Source organism: Pseudophryne corroboree, chromosome 1 (assembly GCF_028390025.1).
Source record: "Pseudophryne corroboree isolate aPseCor3 chromosome 1, aPseCor3.hap2, whole genome shotgun sequence".
Classification (NCBI taxonomy): Eukaryota; Metazoa; Chordata; class Amphibia; order Anura; family Myobatrachidae; genus Pseudophryne; species Pseudophryne corroboree.
In genome coordinates this window covers 351785383-351805871 of record NC_086444.1, presented here as the reverse complement: position 1 = coordinate 351805871, position 20489 = coordinate 351785383, and the positions used below count along the sequence as shown (strand labels likewise).

The following is a 20489-nucleotide window of genomic DNA, read 5'->3' as shown; positions in this document are numbered from 1 at the left end:
GCTGGCTTTCCGACCCGGCAATATACCGGGTCGGTTGCCATAGCAGCGGGGGGCGCAGCAGCAGCAGGGGCGGGGGTGGAGGCGGCGCTGGGAGATGAGCTCATCTCCTGCGCCGCCTCTCCCTATGCTGTGAATGGGAGCCGTGTAGCATCGGAACGGCTCCCATTCACACTGCACCTGACCCGGTATTCAACCCGGTAATAACCCTTCTTTTTTACCGGGTTGAATTACCGGGTCAGGCGACCCGCTAATTCAGCAAAGGAGCTTTCACATCGTACACTGACCTGTTTCGACACGGCAATATGCCGTGTCGATACCGGGTTATTTGTGCGATGTGAAAGGGGTTTTAGCTGTTCAGTGCCTTATCCTGGTCTCCACCCTCCATACCCCAGTGTTAACCTTGTGGAGACCATGGACCCCGATTAAGAAATAATAATAATAATAATAATAATAAATAATAAGTTTTATTTATGAAAAAAAAAGAAATATTTTTGTCCACCTAAGATTTATTTGTAATATCATCAAATAAGTGCCCCTTTGTATTTATATATTCATATTAAGTCAGTATTTAAGAACAAAACTTCTAAAACTTTTAGTTGTTCACTTGATAAATCTGTACTGACTGAGTTCATTAATATGGAATATGATTTTTATTATGTAAAAGAAACCGAACCAACTTTGGAAAAGTCATTTAGTATTTAGGAACATTAAGGAGCTCCGGGCTGCAAACTAAAGTGTGCACGGCCTGAAGTAAAAAGAGGTTTCAATATGCTTCAAAGGCCATTCTGCAAATTACTAGCATGGAGAATGAATAGCAACAGTTGATTCTTGGCCATGTTCTGTCCCCACAGCCGCCTCTCTGTGATTTAAAGAGTATTTTTAGAAGGAAATTCTTGTGGTTAAAACCATTCAATAAGGAATGAGCAACAACACTAAGAGACCTTTCCAAAACTCTCAGACATCCTAATCCGTGGCTTCTCTCATCCTGTACATATATTTGAGAACAGGAAGGACTGGACACAAATCATCACATTAAGTGCTGCATTGTCCGGACAGTTATAAGGAGCATGAGAGAAATTACCTTTTAAGTTTATATACACACCAAACTACATTTCACAAAGCCATGAAAAAGTATGTAAAATTCCCATCCAGTTTATGAATCAGTATGAAATGTGTGTAAAGAATAAATAAAAGCCTATGAAGCCTTAGATACAATGGGAAGAGGGTGCTAGCCTTGGGCTTTTACACCAAGGCTAGCATCCTTTTACAGACCCTTTTCCTTGCGCTGCATTAAATCTGTGTTAAGTGCAGCCTGTGGGCTCTAACTGTCTAGCCCCGCAGATCAATTAGCCCGCGGTAATTAGCCGTGGGAAATTGAATCGGGCCCTATGTGACATTAATACATATGAAAGGCTATATTACTGAACAGGATAATATACATTATAGAACTACCATTTGTACACTAGTATACATGATGAATCAATCTGTCCACACTGCTGTCTTTAATTCTCCTAAAGCAGGCTGCCATGTTAAGTAGGAGTTATTTCCATAAGGCTGGGTACACAACCATACGCAGCAGATATATCGTCCAAACCAGCGGATCGGATGATATATCGTTCACATCGTCCAATGTGTATGCAGTATATTGTTAACGATGTGCGCTCCCACGAATCGTTAACAATGTCCAATATCTTTAACTCAAGCCTTGAAATCTAAAGATACTGCATGCACCTGGGTGTGGGTGGATGCCGTCAGTGACGATATCGTTCAGTGTGTATGCCTCATATAATTTGCCTTGATGACCTTGCATCTTTTGCACATCGCCAAGTGTGTACCCAGCCTAAGAAACAGAGTTGACTGATTTGTGCTACAAAAATGTACTGATCGGTGATTGGGCAGTGATGGTACAGCTTTTTTTTTTGACACATATAAGATCCTCTCAGTACAGATGTGGGAGGAGCTTCAGCTGTCTGTCATGAAGTGAGCAGGTAATATTTAGCTTTTTAACAGCTGCAGTGAAAGTTTGCGGTCCTTTAAATACTTTAAAAAAATTAATAAATAACATAGGTTTGACACATTGGCTTTCAGTGTTTTCTTTAGTTTGCAGCTGTATGTGTCTGATTTATCAACCTATAAATGTCACTTTAGTGTAAGGTCCTCGTTAAACACAAGAATATGCCAATAAAAAAAGGTTATTAATATTTTAAGAGTATCAATTTCATTGCTCTTTTTCATTTTCTTTTCTCCAGTGAGATATTATAAGTTACAGTATGTAATCTTGGAAACATGAGATGCACACTCATCCTATGGGAAGGTAGCACTGGCATAAAGAGGCTTTTGAAAAGCACAGATACCAGCTTGCTGCTTGAAATTGACAGTGATTATGCTAGAACCAATTGAATGTCTTTGTTCATTAAGGTCTCTTCTGTATTTTAATGCTGCAAATGAGGTGTGAGAGAAGAAAGCTCTCCGATCTCATCAGGATGGCAGAGAGTAGGCAGCAGTAAGACCAGCTGTCACTCTAACAGTGAAGTGGTGGTGATACTGCAAAGACTTAATAGACAGGAACATGCTCCCTCGTGGTTCTCGACTACTATTATACCCACCTATCATTCACACTATTATCTACTGGGGGTGCAGCTCCCACTGCTCCATGTGCTGTTGTCATATTGTTGGTTTATGAACTGAGCAACATGCTGTACTAACCATTTTAGCTGCTTTTTCCTAATCAAGTTCAATTTAAAGTAACTTCTTTCAGTAATCACATGCTGACACTGCTCAATACATATGCATATTAATACACATATTTTTACTTAAAGCACATTTTTCTGATAGATTTCACTTGCCAATGCCAGCAATAACACTAGTGGCACAAACAGGACATAAAAATATCTAAAAAAATTATAGTTCTTTATGTTATGGTTTACGATAAGATCTTATCACATGGCCCAACTTACAGTGATGTAAAATTGGCACTTTCTACACCCACCATATAACACCTCGGGGACCCAACATTTATCCTTTCATTTTGCTTGAACATTGCTACTGTCTTCACTAGTACTTCTCAAATCTAGTCCTTGGGACACACTAACCGTGCATCTTTTCCATATGTCCCTGTTGGAAGACAGGTGTATTTATTACTGACATTTTAAGACCCACAGGTAGTTCTAATGATGTCACTGGGGATTCAGTGAAGAGACATGGAAAACATGGACTGTATTTGAGAAGTACTGGTCTACACTATTCATTCAGCTACTGTAGTGACCGTAACCTGGCGTTAACCCCACCGTCAGGGGTCTATTCATCATACCTTAATTAACATTTTTACCCCCCTTTTTACTTGTTTCTGTATTTTTAAGTATCATTAATTTTCGTCAAACTAGTAACGCAGTAGATATCACTGACATCTCCTGTTTACATTCCTGCTGCGTTAATTTCCACACTCCTCATACTTTAGAATTGGGATGAAAAAATGAGTCTATTCATTAACTTCCGAAAATCATACATTTTCAGAAATTAAGTGTGTAACTTTACGTCATCCTCAGATGGTGTACAGCCACAAGCTGTCTTTTACACGTGACAGCACGGCAGCTTATTCAGCAGAACAGATATCCCAGGGCTGTGTATTTGTATAATAAACCTTATTTATTAAACCTATAATTTTTTCTATATTATAGAACACACACATATATTATATACATACATACATATACACACACACGTATATTATATACATACATACATACATACATATACACACACACCCATACATCTGACCACTGCCTGCAGACACGCTCCACATGCAGCTGTCCGGGATTTCCCACTCGGTTGGTGAGTCCACGCCACCAACAATAGAGCCTGCCTGTGGCGAGTGCAGAAAGCCACCGGGCCGATGCGTGGCGAGCAGACTTGCTGCAGGGATTCCGGCAGAGGGGATGCCGCTGTCGGTATAGTGACAGTCAGCATCCCGTCTACCGGGATATCGCATGTATCCCCAGGACGGAAGGTAGCACATTCTCAGTAAACTAGGCAGCAATAAGTAAGGGCAGCAGGAGGAAAGTATCTCTATCTGAAAACTGTCTCTGCAGAAATGAGTTTTTAGGAAGAGATACTTATGTAGAGGAGCCATGATGAATGACTCAGATATTTATGTAGAACTCAATGTGAGTTCTAAATTAAATTAACACTCTACAAATTTAATTTGATAAAATGTCCCCTCAATGTGCAGGCAAAAGGAGAGAGACATTGGGTATATGGGCAGTAATGATGTGCAATGAGAAGCTGGTTTGATAGCCTTCAAAGTACAGTTTTTCTCTGTAATGTAACCAGTATCCACCTACTGGTATAGTACCATGAGTTTGGACATAATATAGTGAGGACCCTCTAAGGTCATTTTACCATTAAGCCGATATCCTATTTTGACGTTTCCTCCCATGCCAGGAGTTCTGCTTCCACTCTCCCAATACTAAAATGTTCATCTAGGTTGTACAGAATTATGGTAAAGCTAGAACTGTCTGTTTTTCATAGAATGTTTCCAGGCCAGCCCTTCTACAGAAGACTTGTATATGCTCTTTGGTGCATTGTCTGTACTCCTGGAACACAAATGTGACCATCTCATGCATACACGTGTACCTGTGGCTTCTCAGGGGCAATCTATAAAACAGATGTTTTGATACATATGGTCTCTGTAAATCATGGTCTGCAAGCAAGCTGTTCTTAGCCTCAGATTAAATCAATACTAAAAGATTCTAAGGTCAGCTAGCACTCACTGTCTGCATGGAGCTTGATCGATTGCACAGTGCACCAAGCTGTAGTACTACATATCATAGAGGTGGAGTGCAGACAGAACATGGTGAGACTGAATAAGAAACAAACAGTGATAAGTCAATGGTGTGAAATGAAAGTTCATTATGCCTAGCAGGAAGCAGCAACTAATTACTGCATAGTGTCTGCACGTACAATGATGTCACCTTGTTGTGTCAGGAAATTCCCCAGAAGTCCAGTAACTTACAATTACATTCTGTCATCGCCATCAAAATTAATACACAAGAGTGAAATTTCCCTTCCAATCAACTACTGTCTCTTTGCTGAGCAATGGTGATTAGCGCACACAACCATCACAACACAATCAAAACAGAATGTGGCGCTCAACAAAATGAGTAAAGTGCACACTTTGGGGTCCCTGGAGCATAAATCCATACACAACAAGCACATTTTAATCTTCACAAACAAACAGGAGCGATGAGGAAATAGCTCCCCTGCTCTCTCTGATCAACACTGCAATCAGGGTAAATAAACCTTCGAACAAGATCATTCCTGCACGGTTCTCTAGTGACGTTCTCCAGAGTTCTAACAACACAAGTTAATAACCTGCTAATGGTGAAAGAACAGGGTAATCAAATGATTTGGTCTTAAATTCAGTCACATGTGAATTATTCTGTTTATTGTATGTGTAAGTAGCTATACCAAGACATATTAACTGTTTCAACAACTCTGCCAATAGCAATCTATGTTGACTTTATTGTAAGATGAAGTGGAAAATCTCCAGCACACAAGTGTAAATACAAGCCTTCAAAAGGCCATATTCATTCTCACACTCAAGTCCACAGTTGTGGGATGCGGTCAGTAAAGAACTGTGCCGTACCTTTTGCAGATTCAGATCGTTTCGGCAAGTCAAGGGTATCAAAGTTCTTGTCTATATCCCCATTCTTCTTTCCTGAAAGCAAAAGACAGATGTTATTTTGGGCAAAGCAGACCCAATCCACAGGGATGCATACACTGAAAAGAAAATTACATTTCAATCCACAGTATATCAGTGCACCTTTCCAATTCTTTATTTATTGAGGATTGACATGCATGCGCTCATTTCTGAACTGAATCCCCCCCAGCACAACAGACATATAATTTATTTTGCAGGCATAAATATAACAACGTGGAGCTAGACAAAAAAGGCAGGTTGCAATGCATTAAACTATATATCAAGAAAATATTTGTTATTTAATTTAGTTAATTTGGGTTGAGTAATCATCTATTGCAGTGGTTCTCAAACTCGGTCCTCAGGACCTCAAACAGTTCACGTTTTCCAGGTGACCCAGCAGGGGCACAGGTGTATGACCAACTGCCACATTTTAAAGATCCACAGGTGACCTGGAAAACATGAATTGTGTGGGGTCCTGAGGACAGAGTTTGAGAACCACTGATCTATTTAATACAATCCTATAATGCATATTACGATGCAATTATTATTTCTTGAAACGTTGCAGGTCACATATCCACCACACACTCAATATTTCAATGTTTTGTCATTTTACTTTATTCTGCTTAACAGCTGCGTCACCTCTCATCTCCACTACATATAGCTCATGCACACATGTATCAGTCAAAGGAATAATGTATGGTTTTTCATGCGGCCATATCTGTACATCTTTTATTTATGACTTTCATGCAACAATATTATAATTGAAAACAATAATATAAACATTGGACAAAATGCAGCATGATTACTTATTCAAGCTTTTCTTAAGATGGATAATATTACCAGTAGACATCACAACCATAGTCATTGTGTCAGCTATATAATAAAATCAACAGCTGATAAAACGGATGTCATCACATTGCTATGTAATGACCGTCTGAATTCTGTCTCCCATCAGTGGGGGTCATTCCGAGTTGATCGCTCGCTGACGATTTTTGCAGCGCAGCGATCAGTTAAAAAAAATGGCAGAACTGCGCATGCGTATGCACCACAATGCGCACGCGCGTCGTACGGGTGCAAACAGCATCGCTGCTGTGCAATGCTTCTAGCGAAGAATCCATTCGCACAACCGATCGCAAGGAGATTGACAGGAAAAGGGCGTTTATGGGTGTCAATTGACCGTTTTCTGGGAGTGGTAGGGAAAACGCAGGCGGGTCCAGGCGTTTGCAGGGCTGGTGTCTGATGTCAATTCCGGGACCGGACAGGCTGGAGTGATCGCAAGGGCTAAGTTCAGACCTGCTCAGAAACTGTAAAAAACTTTTTCGTACCGCTCGGCTGCACATGCGATCGCACACTTGCAAAGCAAAAATACACTCCCCTGTGAGCGGCGACTATGCGTTTGCACGGCTGCAAAAAGTAGCTAGCGAGCGATCAACTCGGAATGAGGGCCCGTGTCAGTGAGTTACTTCCAGAGAGTTTCGACATAACAGTCTAAAATCACCAAACACTTCTGTTAATTCCCACATCTCATACCACCTCACAACACAGATACTCCTGGAAATGACCCAATAACATCACAACATAATCCACAAGCAAAAATAATTAACTGTATAGAAGAAAGGAAAAAGTCAAACAGGCCAAATAAAGAGAACAAAGAGCAAGACCGTCCAAAAAATACAATAGTTAAGATGAAAAAAAAAAAAAAAAAGGTAATGCAAATGATAAACTATATAATAAATCAATACAGCAAAGAAAATATAACTCTGCGCTGGACAACAAAAGGCAGCAAACACAATACCTACTGGTGTTATCAGACCTGAGAAACGAATATACAATGTAAATGGTGGTATCGGATCGCGCCAATTTTGACGGTGAATGGAGAATTATTATAATCAGATTCTTACTAGGACTGGTTCATCTGTCTTCCCCAGTAGATTGGCTCATCAAAGACAATGGTTTATATGGAAAAGAAACACAAAGAAAAAAGTCCCAATGTGTAGTATTATCTTGATCGTAAAAGTCAAAGGGTCAAGGAAATAATGAAGATCTTCAAATCCTCCACATATATAGTGATGGAAAGGCGTAATGGGATCACCCAATAAGTGCAGAGGTCAAAAGGAGATGATGCTCACTTCAAACCTTACTTTCAAAAGGTCTGGTCCATGCACATAAAGGTATCTTTGAGTAGGTCCTGGGAGAGTGTCTTCTAAAACATTTTATGCAGGAACCCTCGACAGGATATATAAAAAAGGTGGAAACACAAGGGTATTCCAATGTGTGATACCGTATTTCAAAAGATCTCTTGGAGAGGAAGTTGTAGTAGCCCTCAAACCGTGTCGTTAAACGTTAAGGGTCACATTAAGAAGGAAGCCCAGAAGCAGAGCATTCTGTCCCTCCTGGAGAGGGTCATGTGGGAGAGCGGCCTTTTTTGATTTATATACCTGAGGAAGGAGATATCAAAGAAACCGCTATAGGAGTGGACATCGCTGACTTCAAGTAAGCATACATGTACGATTTTATACCGGATGATAAAGAATATTTAAAAGATACCTTTATATGTATGGATCCAACTTTTTAGTGTAAGCATAAAAGTGAGCATCATGTATTATTGAGACACATATTGTGGGTGACCCTTAACGTTTAACGACACGGTTTGAGGGCTACTACAACTTCCTCTCCAAGAGATCTTTTGAAATACGGTATCACACATTGGAATACCCTTGTGTTTCCACCTTTTTTATATATCCTGTCGAGGGTTCCTGCATAAAATGTTTTAGAAGACACTCTCCCAGGACCTACTCAAAGATACCTTTATGTGCATGGACCAGACCTTTTGAAAGTAAGGTTTGAAGTGAGCATCATCTCCTTTTGACCTCTGCACTTATTGGGTGATCCCATTACGCCTTTCCATCACTATATATGTGGAGGATTTGAAGATCTTCATTATTTCCTTGACCCTTTGACTTTTACTATCAAGATAATACTACACATTGGGACTTTTTTCTTTGTGTTTCTTTTCCATATAAACAATTGTCTTTGATGAGCCAATCTACTGGGGAAGACAGATGAACCAGTCCTAGTAAGAATCTGATTATAATAATTCTCCATTCACCGTCAAAATTGGCGCGATCCGATACCACCATTTACATTGTATATAATAAATCAAGTGCTGATAAAAATTATGTCATCACTTGTGCACGCTGGACCCAACTTGTACAAGAGCGCACCTACCGCAGAGTCTTATTTGAAAAAAAAAAAACCCTCACATACATTCTGAGCACCCCGCAATCCTGCCCCAGCTTCACCCCAAAGCAAATACAAAATAAATTTGTCGTTAAACAAACCCTTTATACAATACAATACTGCCCCCACGCAAAGTAATCCTGTCACACAGTGTTCATGCAGAGGGTTACTATCACTGTCCACACATGTTGGTGCCAGACAGGACAAGAACTGGACACTTCGGAGAGGACTCGCGCCTGTTAATGTGGTTTAAAGGTGGTCATCTGCAATTAAGGTTCATAGCATTTTCCAACATAACAAAAACTGGGCCTGATTCATTAGTATGTAAACCCAATGGTTTACATACTAATCCGGTGTTTGTTGGTCTGCGTATGCACAGGGCTCATTCTAATCACGTGCAGAATGGGTTCTGTTTGACCACTCACAGCCCTTCCTTAGGCATGTGGGAGGTAGAGTAGTGGCAACAACCGGGACTGTTCTACAGAATGGGGACAAGTCTCCCCCATTTTGTAGGCACACAGAGCCCATGTCTGCATTACTGTACGTAGAAATCCTGGACCTGTCGGTGTGGTTCAGACGGTCAGTCTCAGTAAGCTTCGGCTAACACATTCTGGCCGAGGGCAGCGACTGTGATCTTTGGATGCAGCACTCGGATCGCAGATGCTAGCAGGAGGTGGCTATTTCATACAGACACCTCCTATAGCATTTGAATGACAGCTGTAGAGTATTGTAGATCGGATTCAGACCTATTATAGGGGTGGCACTCTATATACCGGCTGTCGGGATACCGACAACTATTCTCCCTCTTGGGGGATCCATGACACCCCATGGAGGGTGAATAAATAGCGTGGCGCGCCACCGTGGCAAACGTAGCGCGCCCGCAAGGGGCTCTTTTGCACTCGCCCCGCTGCAGGCATTGGCTGGCTGTCAGGATCCCGATGCCAGTATGCTGAGCGCCGGGATCCCGACAGCCGGCCACTCGTTGTACTCCCCTATTATACAATAGATTAAAAATCAGATTATCCTCGGGCATCACAGGTGTTTTTGGTCTATATGCTGTGACACCCAACTAACTGCTGATATCACAGCGTGGGCAGCGAGTAGGAGAAGGATTCCTCATCATACGCAGCAGTGATGCTGCTGATGTGAAATTACTACCCTAATTACTAGATATTATTGATACGTTTCTGGTTTAGAATATTAGTTGCTTTCATTATAAATGTAAAACACTACAATTCATACTGATCTCACAGTGAATGTTAATCTTGAACATCTTCAAAGACAAATCTTCAAACCTTCAGAAGATTGACGCCACTTTGTGTCTTTGTACAATAATATTCTCCCTAGTATAAATACCAATTCTACCCCCTTTTACCTATCAATACTGATCATGTGCAGTGTTCATTCTATCACCCTGCACCTGTCACAACCCTGCAGTTCCTCATTCCTGCATGGGGAGCAGCTGTCTGCTCTGGTGCTTCTAGCACACTCTGATCTGTATATCGGCACTGAGATACAGACCAGATGAGGCAGATTTATTAAGCCTGGAGAAATGATAAAGTGAAAGGTGATAACACACCAGCCAATCAGCTCCTAACTGCCACGTTACAGGCTGGGTTTGAAAAATTACAGTTAGGAGCTGATTGGCTGGTGCGTTATCACCTTCCACTTCATCACTTCTCCAAGCTTAATACATCTGCCCCAGAGTGTGCTAGAAGCACCAGAGCAGAGATAATAAGATGCAGGGTTCTAAAAGCTTCTTCCTAGCAGCAGACAGTGTTACTACCTGTTTGTTACTGGATGTCAGATTAATCACACACTGTCCCCTTTAATCTGCATGGGGAGGGCATTACAGAAACTGCCAATGTAGATTGCGATCCAAAACTGTTAGGGTTAGTCGTCATGATGGTTGCCATGACAACTCGCAAGAAGCTAGTGTATCACATGCAAATGCAATTTAAGGAGTAAAAGGGGACTGGATAGGGGTACCCTTAGAATAACTTCTAGTTAGGATAGGATAAATACTACAATGCATATCAGAGTAGTTTAACATTAACCTTTAAAATAGCCAGCACTGTAAACAGGTGAATTAATGGTGAACGTAATATAGTAATCTGTGTTTGTCAAATTATCAGAGGCAGGAAACAAAGAAGGGATAAAGCAGAAGAATCTACAGACTCACCTTGGTTAAACCACTCCTCTAATAAGCAGGGAAGCAAGAGAAGAAAGGTGCATTACACGGGGGGGAGAGATAAAAGCAATCAGATATAGTCACAATGCAGAACTGTACATCACTGTACTATAGGCACCTGGGGTTGTCCTCCCATTGCCATTTCTAGAAAGGAAAATGACTAGGTCAGTCCTCAATATTCAGTGCAATTGTTCAGCTAAAGCGAGCATCTGGTTGTACTGGAATAAACCCAACAAACTCTGCTATGGTGTTTGCGCAGGAATTATTCATATGTTTAAATAGCAATGTATGCGGAGTCAGTCAGCAGAGTATGTGTTTGTGTGTCTACTGTAAAGCAGAGTGACAAGAACCATAAACAGATTCAGCCATTGCAGTGTCTGGTAGGTGCCCTGCCTCCTACATGGAAAATTGACTAATATAAAGGCTTCCTTTCACTTATAATAGCCAATTAGAAGTAATGAATGCTACAGATACATCATGTCTCACTTCCTACACTCACAGCGCACAGACCAACAGAACAATCAATCAGTCTGGGCAGCAGCAAGTGTCATAGGGGGTCATTCAGACCTGATCGCATGCCAGCTTTTTTTACTGCGATCAGGTCAGAACTGCGCATGCGTATGCACCGCAATGCACAGGCGCATTGCCCCCCAGCGACGGGGATCGCCGGACAGCGACAGGATGACCGAAGAAAGCGATTGCACCGGCGATCGCAGAAGATTGACAGGAGGAGGCCATTTGTGGGTGGTAACTGACCGTTTCCAGGGAGTGTCTGGGAAAACGCAGGCATGTCCACCCGTTTGGAGGGAGGGTTTCTGACGTCAGCTCCAGCCCCGATCATCGCACGGCAAGAGTAAGTCCTGGGCTATGCAGGGACTGCACATCCAATCGCACCCCTGCACAGCGAATACCCCCTCCCCCTGTAAGCGGCGACTACCTGGTCGCAGCAGTGCAAAAATCGCCTGTTTGCGACCAGGTATGAATTAGGCCCATAGTACTAAAAGCTTTCCCTAAGATTGCCCTGCTTAGTAAATGGGGAGCGATTTCAGAGCAAGATGTGTTGCATTCTAATTTATTTTCCCACATGACACAGATATGTATGTTTTCATTGCTTCATGTCCTTATTCCCCATAGCACGAGCCATGTTTTCATTCAAGCTCTGGTACACGCAGAGGAATAAGTGCCTGGGGTAGGATCTACAGGCAGACAAAGGAGTCACAGCATACTTGCGAACAGAGCATGGCAGGGAATGTAGCTGGAATCCAGCCTCTATAAACACAGGCAGAGCAGGTTTCAGCAAGCCAGACTTTGCCCAAGCATTGGTGATAACGAGTTATGGGGTGGTGGCAGACAAAGAGGCAGCTAAGCAATGCTGTTTACCTTGCACGTTAATAGACCATTATCAACTCTATAATACCTGAATGACTAACTCCTTTGCTGATGAAACCCTCTTATGTACTAATAAAACAGCAGGTCTAAACAGCCCGAAGAAAATACATGCATGACATTGTGAATAATATTCTGTACTAGAAAACAAACTGTGCATTATAAAGTGGCATGGCAGATGTTGGGGATAGCCTGAGACAAGCCTACACATAATGGCTGATCATGAACACATGCCTGTCAAGATGACGGGTACCACATGCCTGGATGTGCATGATGCAATAAAAACATGCTTATATTGATGTTAGATAGACCAGAGAATGCGCAGAACGCTGACAGGATCACACCCTACTTACCTTTAGCCTTTTTGCCTCCAAAGCAGCCAGCATCATCTTTCTTTTTCTTTTGCTGCCCTCCAATCCCACTTTGCAGATTGTTGTCCAGGTCATGGAACCGGTCTGCTCCCGGCACCTCCTTGTGGACGTGGTAGGAGAGGTTACGCATGATACATACACAATTCTCCACAGACTGGAAGTAGAAGAGAAGGATATGGGATATAGCAATGCTTTCACTTTGGGTAAAACTAGTGAGCCTACAAAGGAGAGAACTGAGAAATCACTCTACAGGTGCTCAAACATTGCCAACTCCAAATATTCTTTTTATTAGCTTAGTTTATGGCGCACTCTTTACATAGAGCATTCATAGCAAGAAACATACACCAAGCAATACTTCCACGCACATGTTTTCCAATATACCTTACCAATAAAATTCTCCATGCCTGAAGTGTTCAAGCTCTGAGCCCAGCATACTCTACCTAATGTCACTATAAGTCCTCTGCAGAATACATGGGGGCTGATTCTGAGGGGGGAGGGGGGGGGGGGAGGGGGAAGGGGAGTAATGTTATAAAAAGTAGTAACTTGCATCTTGGGAAAACCATGTTGTACTGCAGGTGGGGCAGATGTGACATATGCAAAGACCTAGATGTGTGTGGGACGTGTCCCAACTCAAATGTAAATTGCAGTGTAAAAATAAAAGCTGTCCAGCATGTGTGGCCTACATACAAAACCACCAGTATTTACCCTGCATGCTAAAACTTAGATGTATGTGCAACATGTTGTTCCAGGTGCAAAATGACTTGCTTTTTACCCCATTCTAACAACTTGAAATAAGCCCCATGCTAGCCACAACAGTATTAATGGCATGGATTTTGCAATGGTTAATGGTAATGCTTTAGGAGACTGGATCTAGTTTTAGTTTGGTTCTGACACAAATGCAAGACCATTAGAGAAATATGTGAAAATCAAGTACAGTGAATGTGGACAATACCTAACGAAACATTTGGAACATACATAACTTCCAGAAATATACTGCATGGCAGAAGCCAGGAGGCTGTATGGGGGAAACTCACCTTGTTGTCTGTATCCTTTTTGCTTACTGCAGACTGCAGAGCATGCAGCAGAGCATCCACCAGACCATCACACTCCCTCAGCCTTCTGCGAGCTTCAGCACCATCTGAGCTGACGTTTCTAACAGTCAACAGAAGCAGAATAGGACCATAAATATTCTGGAAATCTTCAGTTGTACAGGTTGATTCTTCCATATCCGAAATCCATTTTTTTTTTTTTTTTAACACATCTGAGATAGTGACGGGTATGGTTCATTAGGTCGACATCAGTTAGGTCGATTATGTTTGGTCGACATGCATTAGGTTGACATGATCACTAGGTCGACATGGTCATTAGGTTGACATGGTCATTAGGTTGACATCTGCTAGAGGTCGACATGGCAAAAGGTCACTTTTTTTGGTGTTGTTTTGTTCAAAAAGTGACGGGGAACCACAATTAGTAACCCCATGGCGAGCGAGCTTCGGGCACGGTGCCTCGCTGCGCTTGGCACAGGTTACCGTTCCCAGTTGTAGTCCATGTGGAACGTTAAGTATGAAAAAGGTAAAAAAATAAATAAAAAAATTGTGAAAAACTCATGTCGACCTAATGACTATGTTGACCTAGTGATCATTTCGACCTAATGCATGTCGACCCAATGTATGTCACCCTAACTCATGTCGACCTGATGACTGCCATCCGATAGTGACACCTTTGCTTTCTCGTGGTTCAATGTACACAAACTATATTTCATGCATTATCAAAAATAAAAGGTGTATATGAAGAAAAAAAATAAGAATTTACTTACCGATAATTCTATTTCTCGTAGTCCGTAGTGGATGCTGGGACTCCGTCAGGACCATGGGGAATAGCGGCTCCGCAGGAGACAGGGCACAAAAGTAAAAGCTTTAGGATCAGGTGGTGTGCACTGGCTCCTCCCCCTATGACCCTCCTCCAAGCCTCAGTTAGGACACTGTGCCCGGACGAGCGTACACAATAAGGAAGGATTTTGAATCCCGGGTAAGACTCATACCAGCCACACCAATCACACTGTACAACCTGTGATCTGAACCCAGTTAACAGCATGATAACAGCGGAGCCTCTGAAAAGATGGCTCACAACAATAATAACCCGATTTTTGTAACAATAACTATGTACAAGTATTGCAGACAATCCGCACTTGGGATGGGCGCCCAGCATCCACTACGGACTACGAGAAATAGAATTATCGGTAAGTAAATTCTTATTTTCTCTGACGTCCTAGTGGATGCTGGGACTCCGTCAGGACCATGGGGATTATACCAAAGCTCCCAAACGGGCGGGAGAGTGCGGATGACTCTGCAGCACCGAATGAGAGAACTCCAGGTCCTCCTCAGCCAGGGTATCAAATTTGTAGAATTTTGCAAACGTGTTTGCTCCTGACCAAGTAGCAGCTCGGCAAAGTTGTAAAGCCGAGACCCCTCGGGCAGCCGCCCAAGATGAGCCCACCTTCCTTGTGAAATGGGCATTTACATATTTTGGCTGTGGCAGGCCTGCCACAGAATGTGCAAGCTGAATTGTACTACACATCCAACTAGCAATCGTCTGCTTAGAAGCAAGAGCACCCAGTTTGTTGGGTGCATACAGGATAACAGCAAGTCAGTTTTCCTGACTCCAGCCGTCCTGGAAACCTATATTTTCAGGGCCCTGACAACATCTAGCAACTTGGAGTCCTCCAAGTCCCTAATAGCCGCAGGTACCACAATAAACTGGTTCAGTTGAAACGCTGACACCACCTTAGGGAGAAACTGGGGACGAGTCCGCAGCTCTGCCCTGTCCGAATGGATAATCAGATATGGGCTTTTGTGAGACAAAGCCACCAATTCTGACACTCGACTGGCCGAGGCCAGGGCCAACCGCATGGTCACTTTTCATGTGAGATATTTCAAATCCACAGATTTGAGTGGTTTAAAATGTGATTTGAGGAATCCCAGAACTACGTTGAGATCCCACAGTGCCACTGGAGGCACAAAAGGGGGTTGTATATGCAGTACTCCCTTGACAAACTTCTGGACTTCAGGAAGTGAAGCCAATTTTTTCTGGAAGAAAATTGACAGGGCCGAAATTTGAACCTTAATGGACCCCAATTTGAGGCCCATAGACACTCCTGTTTGCAGGAAATGCAGGAATCGACCGAGTTGAAATTTCTTCGTGGGGCCTTCCTGGCCTCACACCACGCAACATATTTTCGCCACATGTGGTGATAATGTTGTGCGGTCACCTCCTTCCTGGCTTTGACCAGGGTAGGAATGACCTCTTCCGGAATGCCTTTTTCCCTTAGGATCCGGCGTTCCACCGCCATGCCGTCAAACGCAGCCGCGGTAAGTCTTGGAACAGACATGGTACTTGCTGAAGCAAGTCCCTTCTCAGCGGCAGAGGCCATGAGTCCTCTGTGAGCATTTCTTGAAGTTCCGGGTACCAAGTCCTTCTTGGGCAATCCGGAGCCACGAGTATAGTTCTTACTCCTCTACGTCTTATAATTCTCAGTACCTTGGGTATGAGAAGCAGAGGAGGGAACACATACACCGACTGGTACACCCACTGTGTTACCAGAATGTCCACAGCTATTGCCTGAGGGTCTCTTGACCTGGCGCAATACCTGTCCAGTTTTTTGTTCAGGCGGGACGCCATCATGTCACCTTTGGTCTTTCCCAACGGTTCACAATCATGTGGAAGACTTCCCGATGAAGTCCCCACTCTCCCGGGTGGAGGTCGTGCCTGCTGAGGAAGCTGCTTCCCAGTTGTCCACTCCCGGAATGAACACTGCTGACAGTGCTATCCCATGATTTTCCGCCCAGCGAAGAATCTTTGCAGTTTCTGCCATTTCCCTCCTGCTTCTTGTGCCGCCCTGTCTGTTTACGTGGGCGACTGCCGTGATGTTGTCCCACTGGATCAATACCGGCTGACCTTGAAGCAGAGGTCTTGCTAAGCTTAGAGCATTGTTTTATGTGGAGAGAAGTCTCCAGACTTGATCACACTCCCTAGAAATTTTTTCCCTGTGTGACTGCTCCCCAGCCTCTCCGGCTGGCATCCGTGGTCACCAGGACCCAGTCCTGAATGCCGAATCTGCGGCCTTTTAGTAGATGAGCACTCTGCAGCCACCGCAGAAGAAACACCCTTGTCCTTGGAGACAGGGTTATCCGCTGATGCATCTGAAGATGCGATCCGGACCATTTTTCCAGCAGATCCCACTGAAAAGTTCTTGCGTGAAATCTGCCGAATGGAATCGCTTCGTAAGAAGCCACCATTTTTCCCAGGACCCTTGTGCAATGATGCACTGACACTTTTCCTGGTTTTAGGAGGTTCCTGACTAGCTCGGATAACTCCCTGGCTTTCTTCTCCGGGAGAAACACCCTTTTCTGGACTGTGTCCAGAATCATCCCTAGGAACAGCAAATTGTCGTCGGAAACAGCTGCGGTTTTGGAATATTTAGAATCCACCCATGCTGTCGTAGAACTACTTGAGATAGTGCTACTCCGACCTCCAACTGTTCTCTGGACCTTGCCCTTATCAGGATATCGTCCATTTTCTTTGAAGAAGAATCATCATTTCGGCCATTACCTTGGTAAAGACTCGGGGTGCCGTGGACAATCCAACCGGCATCGTCTGAAACTGATAGTGACAGTTCTGTACCACGAACCTGAGGTACCCTTGGTGAGAAGGGCAAATTGGGACATGGAGGAAGCATCCCTGATGTCCCGGGACACCATATAGTCCCCTTCTTCCTGGTTCGCTATCACTACTCTGAGTGACTCCATCTTGATTTGAACCTTTGTATGTAAGTGTTCAAATATTTCAGATTTAGAATAGGTCTCACCGAGCCGTCTGGCTTCAGTACCACAATATAGTGTGGAATAATACCCCTTTCCTTGTTGTAGGAGGAGTACTTTGATTATCACCTGCTGGGAATACAGCTTGTGAATTGTTTCCATTACTGCCTACCTGTCGGAGGGAGACGTTGGTAAAGCAGACTTCAGGAACCTGCGAGGGGGAGACGTCTCGAATTTCCAATCAGTACCCCTGGGATACTACTTGTAGGATCCAGGGGTCCTGTACGGCCCCAGCGTCATGCTGAGGACTTGGCAGAAGCGGTGGAGGGCTTCTGTTCTTGGGAATGGGCTGCCTGCTGCAGTCTTCTTCCCTTTCCTCTATCCCTGGGCAGATATGACTGGCCTTTTGCCCGCTTGCCCTTATGGGGACGAAAGGACTGAGGCTGAAAAGACGGTGTCTTTTTCTGGTTAGATGTGACTTAGGGTAAAAAAGGTGGATTTTCCAGCTGTTGCCGTGGCCACCAGGTCCGATGGACCGACCCCAAATAACTCCTCCCCTTTATACGGCAATACTTCCATGTGCCGTTTGGAATCTGCATCACCTGACCACTGTCGTGTCCATAAACATCTTCTGGCAGATATGGACATCGCACTTACTCTTGATGCCAGAGTGCAAATATCTCTCAGTGCTCTATAGTCAATAAAATACTGTCCCTGTCAATTGTATCAATATTTTCAGTCAGGGAATCCGACCAAGCCACCCCAGCGCTGCACATCCAGGCTGAGGCGATAGCTGGTCGCAGTATAACACCAGTATGTGTGTATATACTTTTTAGGATATTTTCCAGCCTCCTATCAGCTGGCTCCTTGAGGGCGGCCGTATCTGGAGACGGCAACGCCACTTGTTTTGATAAGCGTGTGAGCGCCTTATCCACCGTAAGGGGTGTTTCCCAACGCGCCCTAACTTCTGGCGGGAAAGGGTATACCGCCAATAATTTTCTATCGGGGGAAACCCACGCCTCATCACACACTTCATTTAATTTATCTGATTCAGGAAAAACTACATGTAGTTTTTTCACACCCACATAATACCCTTTTTTGTGGTACTTGTAGTATCAGAAATATGTAACACCTCCTTCATTGCCCTTAACATGTAACGTGTGGCCCTAAAGGAAAATACGTTTGTTTCTTCACCGTCGACACTGGAGTCAGTGTCCGTGTCTGTGTCTATGTCGACCGACTGAGGTAAATGGGCGTTTTAAAGCCCCTGACGGTGTTTGAGACGCCTGGACAGGTACTAATTTGTTTGCCGGCCGTCTCATGTCGTCAACCGACCTTGAAGCGTGTTGACATTATCACGTAATTCCTTAAATAAGCCGTCCATTCCGGTGTCGACTCCCTAGAGAGTGACATCACCATTACAGGCAATTGCTCCGCCTCCTCACCAACATCGTCCTCATACATGTCGACACACACGTACCGACACACAGCACACACACAGGGAATGCTCTGATAGAGGACAGGACCCCACTAGCCCTTTGGGGAGACAGAGGGAGAGTTTGCCAGCACACACCAAAACGCTATAATTATACAGGGACAACCTTTATATAAGTGTTTTCCCTTATAGCATCTTAATATATAATCATATCGCCAAATAAGTGCCCCCCCTCTCTGTTTTAACCCTGTTTCTGTAGTGCAGTGCAGGGGAGAGCCTGGGAGCCTTCCCACCAGCAGTTCTGTGAGGGAAAATGGCGCTGTGTGCTGAGGAGATAGGCCCCGCCCCCTATTCCGGCGGGCTCTTCTCCCGGTTTTTCTGAGACCTGGCAGGGGTGAAATACATCCATATAGCCTCAGGGACTATATGTGATGTATTCTTTTTAACCAGAAAGGTATTAACATTGCTGCCCAGGGCGCCCCCCCCAGCGCCCTGCACCCTCAGTGACCGCCGGTGTGAAGTGTGCCTGAGCGCAATGGCGCACAGCTGCAGTGCTGTGCGCTACCTCATGAAGACTGAAAAGCCTTCAGCCGCCGGTTTCTGGACCTCTTCTTACTTCGGCATCTGCAAGGGGGTCGGCGGCGCGGCTCCGGTGACCCATCCAGGCTGTACCTGTGATCGTCCCTCTGGAGCTAGTGTCCAGTAGCCTAAGAAGCAAATCCATCCTGCACGCAGGTGAGTTCACTTCTTCTCCCCTAGGTCCCTCGTTGCAGTGAGCCTGTTGCCAGCAGGACTCACTGAAAATAATAAAACTATCAAAACTTTTACTCTAAGCAGCTCTTTATGAGAGCCACCTAGATTGCACCCTGCTCGGACGGGCACAAAAACCTAACTGAGGCTTGGAGGAGGGTCATAGGGGGAGGAGCCAGTGCACACCACCTGATCCTAAAGCTTTTACTTTTGTGCCCTGTCTCCTGCGGAGCCGCTATTCCCCATGATCCTGACGGAGTCCCAGCATCCACTAGGACGTCAGAGAAATGCATTTGCTGATTAGACTTGGGTCTCATCCCCAGGGTATCTCGCTATATAGTATGCAAATATTCCAAAATATGTAAAAATACAAAAGTCAAAATACTTCTGGCATTTTGGATATTGGAAGACTCAACGTGTACATTTATTGTGTATATAATAAATAACTGGTTCTGCTTGTATAAAATGCATTGCCAAAACTAAATAAATACCAACATAATAAGAAAGGATGATACACTCATGACAACGGGATTATAGGGACTAATATTAGTTAAACAAAAAATTAATGGGACAAAGAAAAATGTTTAACAAATGACAAAGC

The 20489-nt window shown here is 43.9% G+C and overlaps 1 protein-coding gene across 11 annotated transcripts in view; it reads right to left on the bottom strand.

Moving 5' to 3' along the window:
- Window positions 1–20489, bottom strand: part of ARVCF (ARVCF delta catenin family member) — a 1509311-nt gene that overhangs the window by 53706 nt on the left and 1435116 nt on the right. For 10 of the 11 annotated variants that reach the window (XM_063964728.1, XM_063964731.1, XM_063964729.1 and 7 more), the window contains 4 exons: window positions 13921–14038; window positions 12869–13040; window positions 11121–11138; window positions 5645–5716 (listed from right to left, as the gene is read on the bottom strand). In XM_063964728.1, the coding sequence (XP_063820798.1) occupies window positions 5645–5716; window positions 11121–11138; window positions 12869–13040; window positions 13921–14038 (380 nt within the window). The remainder of the gene's footprint in view (window positions 1–5644; window positions 5717–11120; window positions 11139–12868; window positions 13041–13920; window positions 14039–20489) is intronic. The other variant, XM_063964733.1, reaches the window with a different exon arrangement.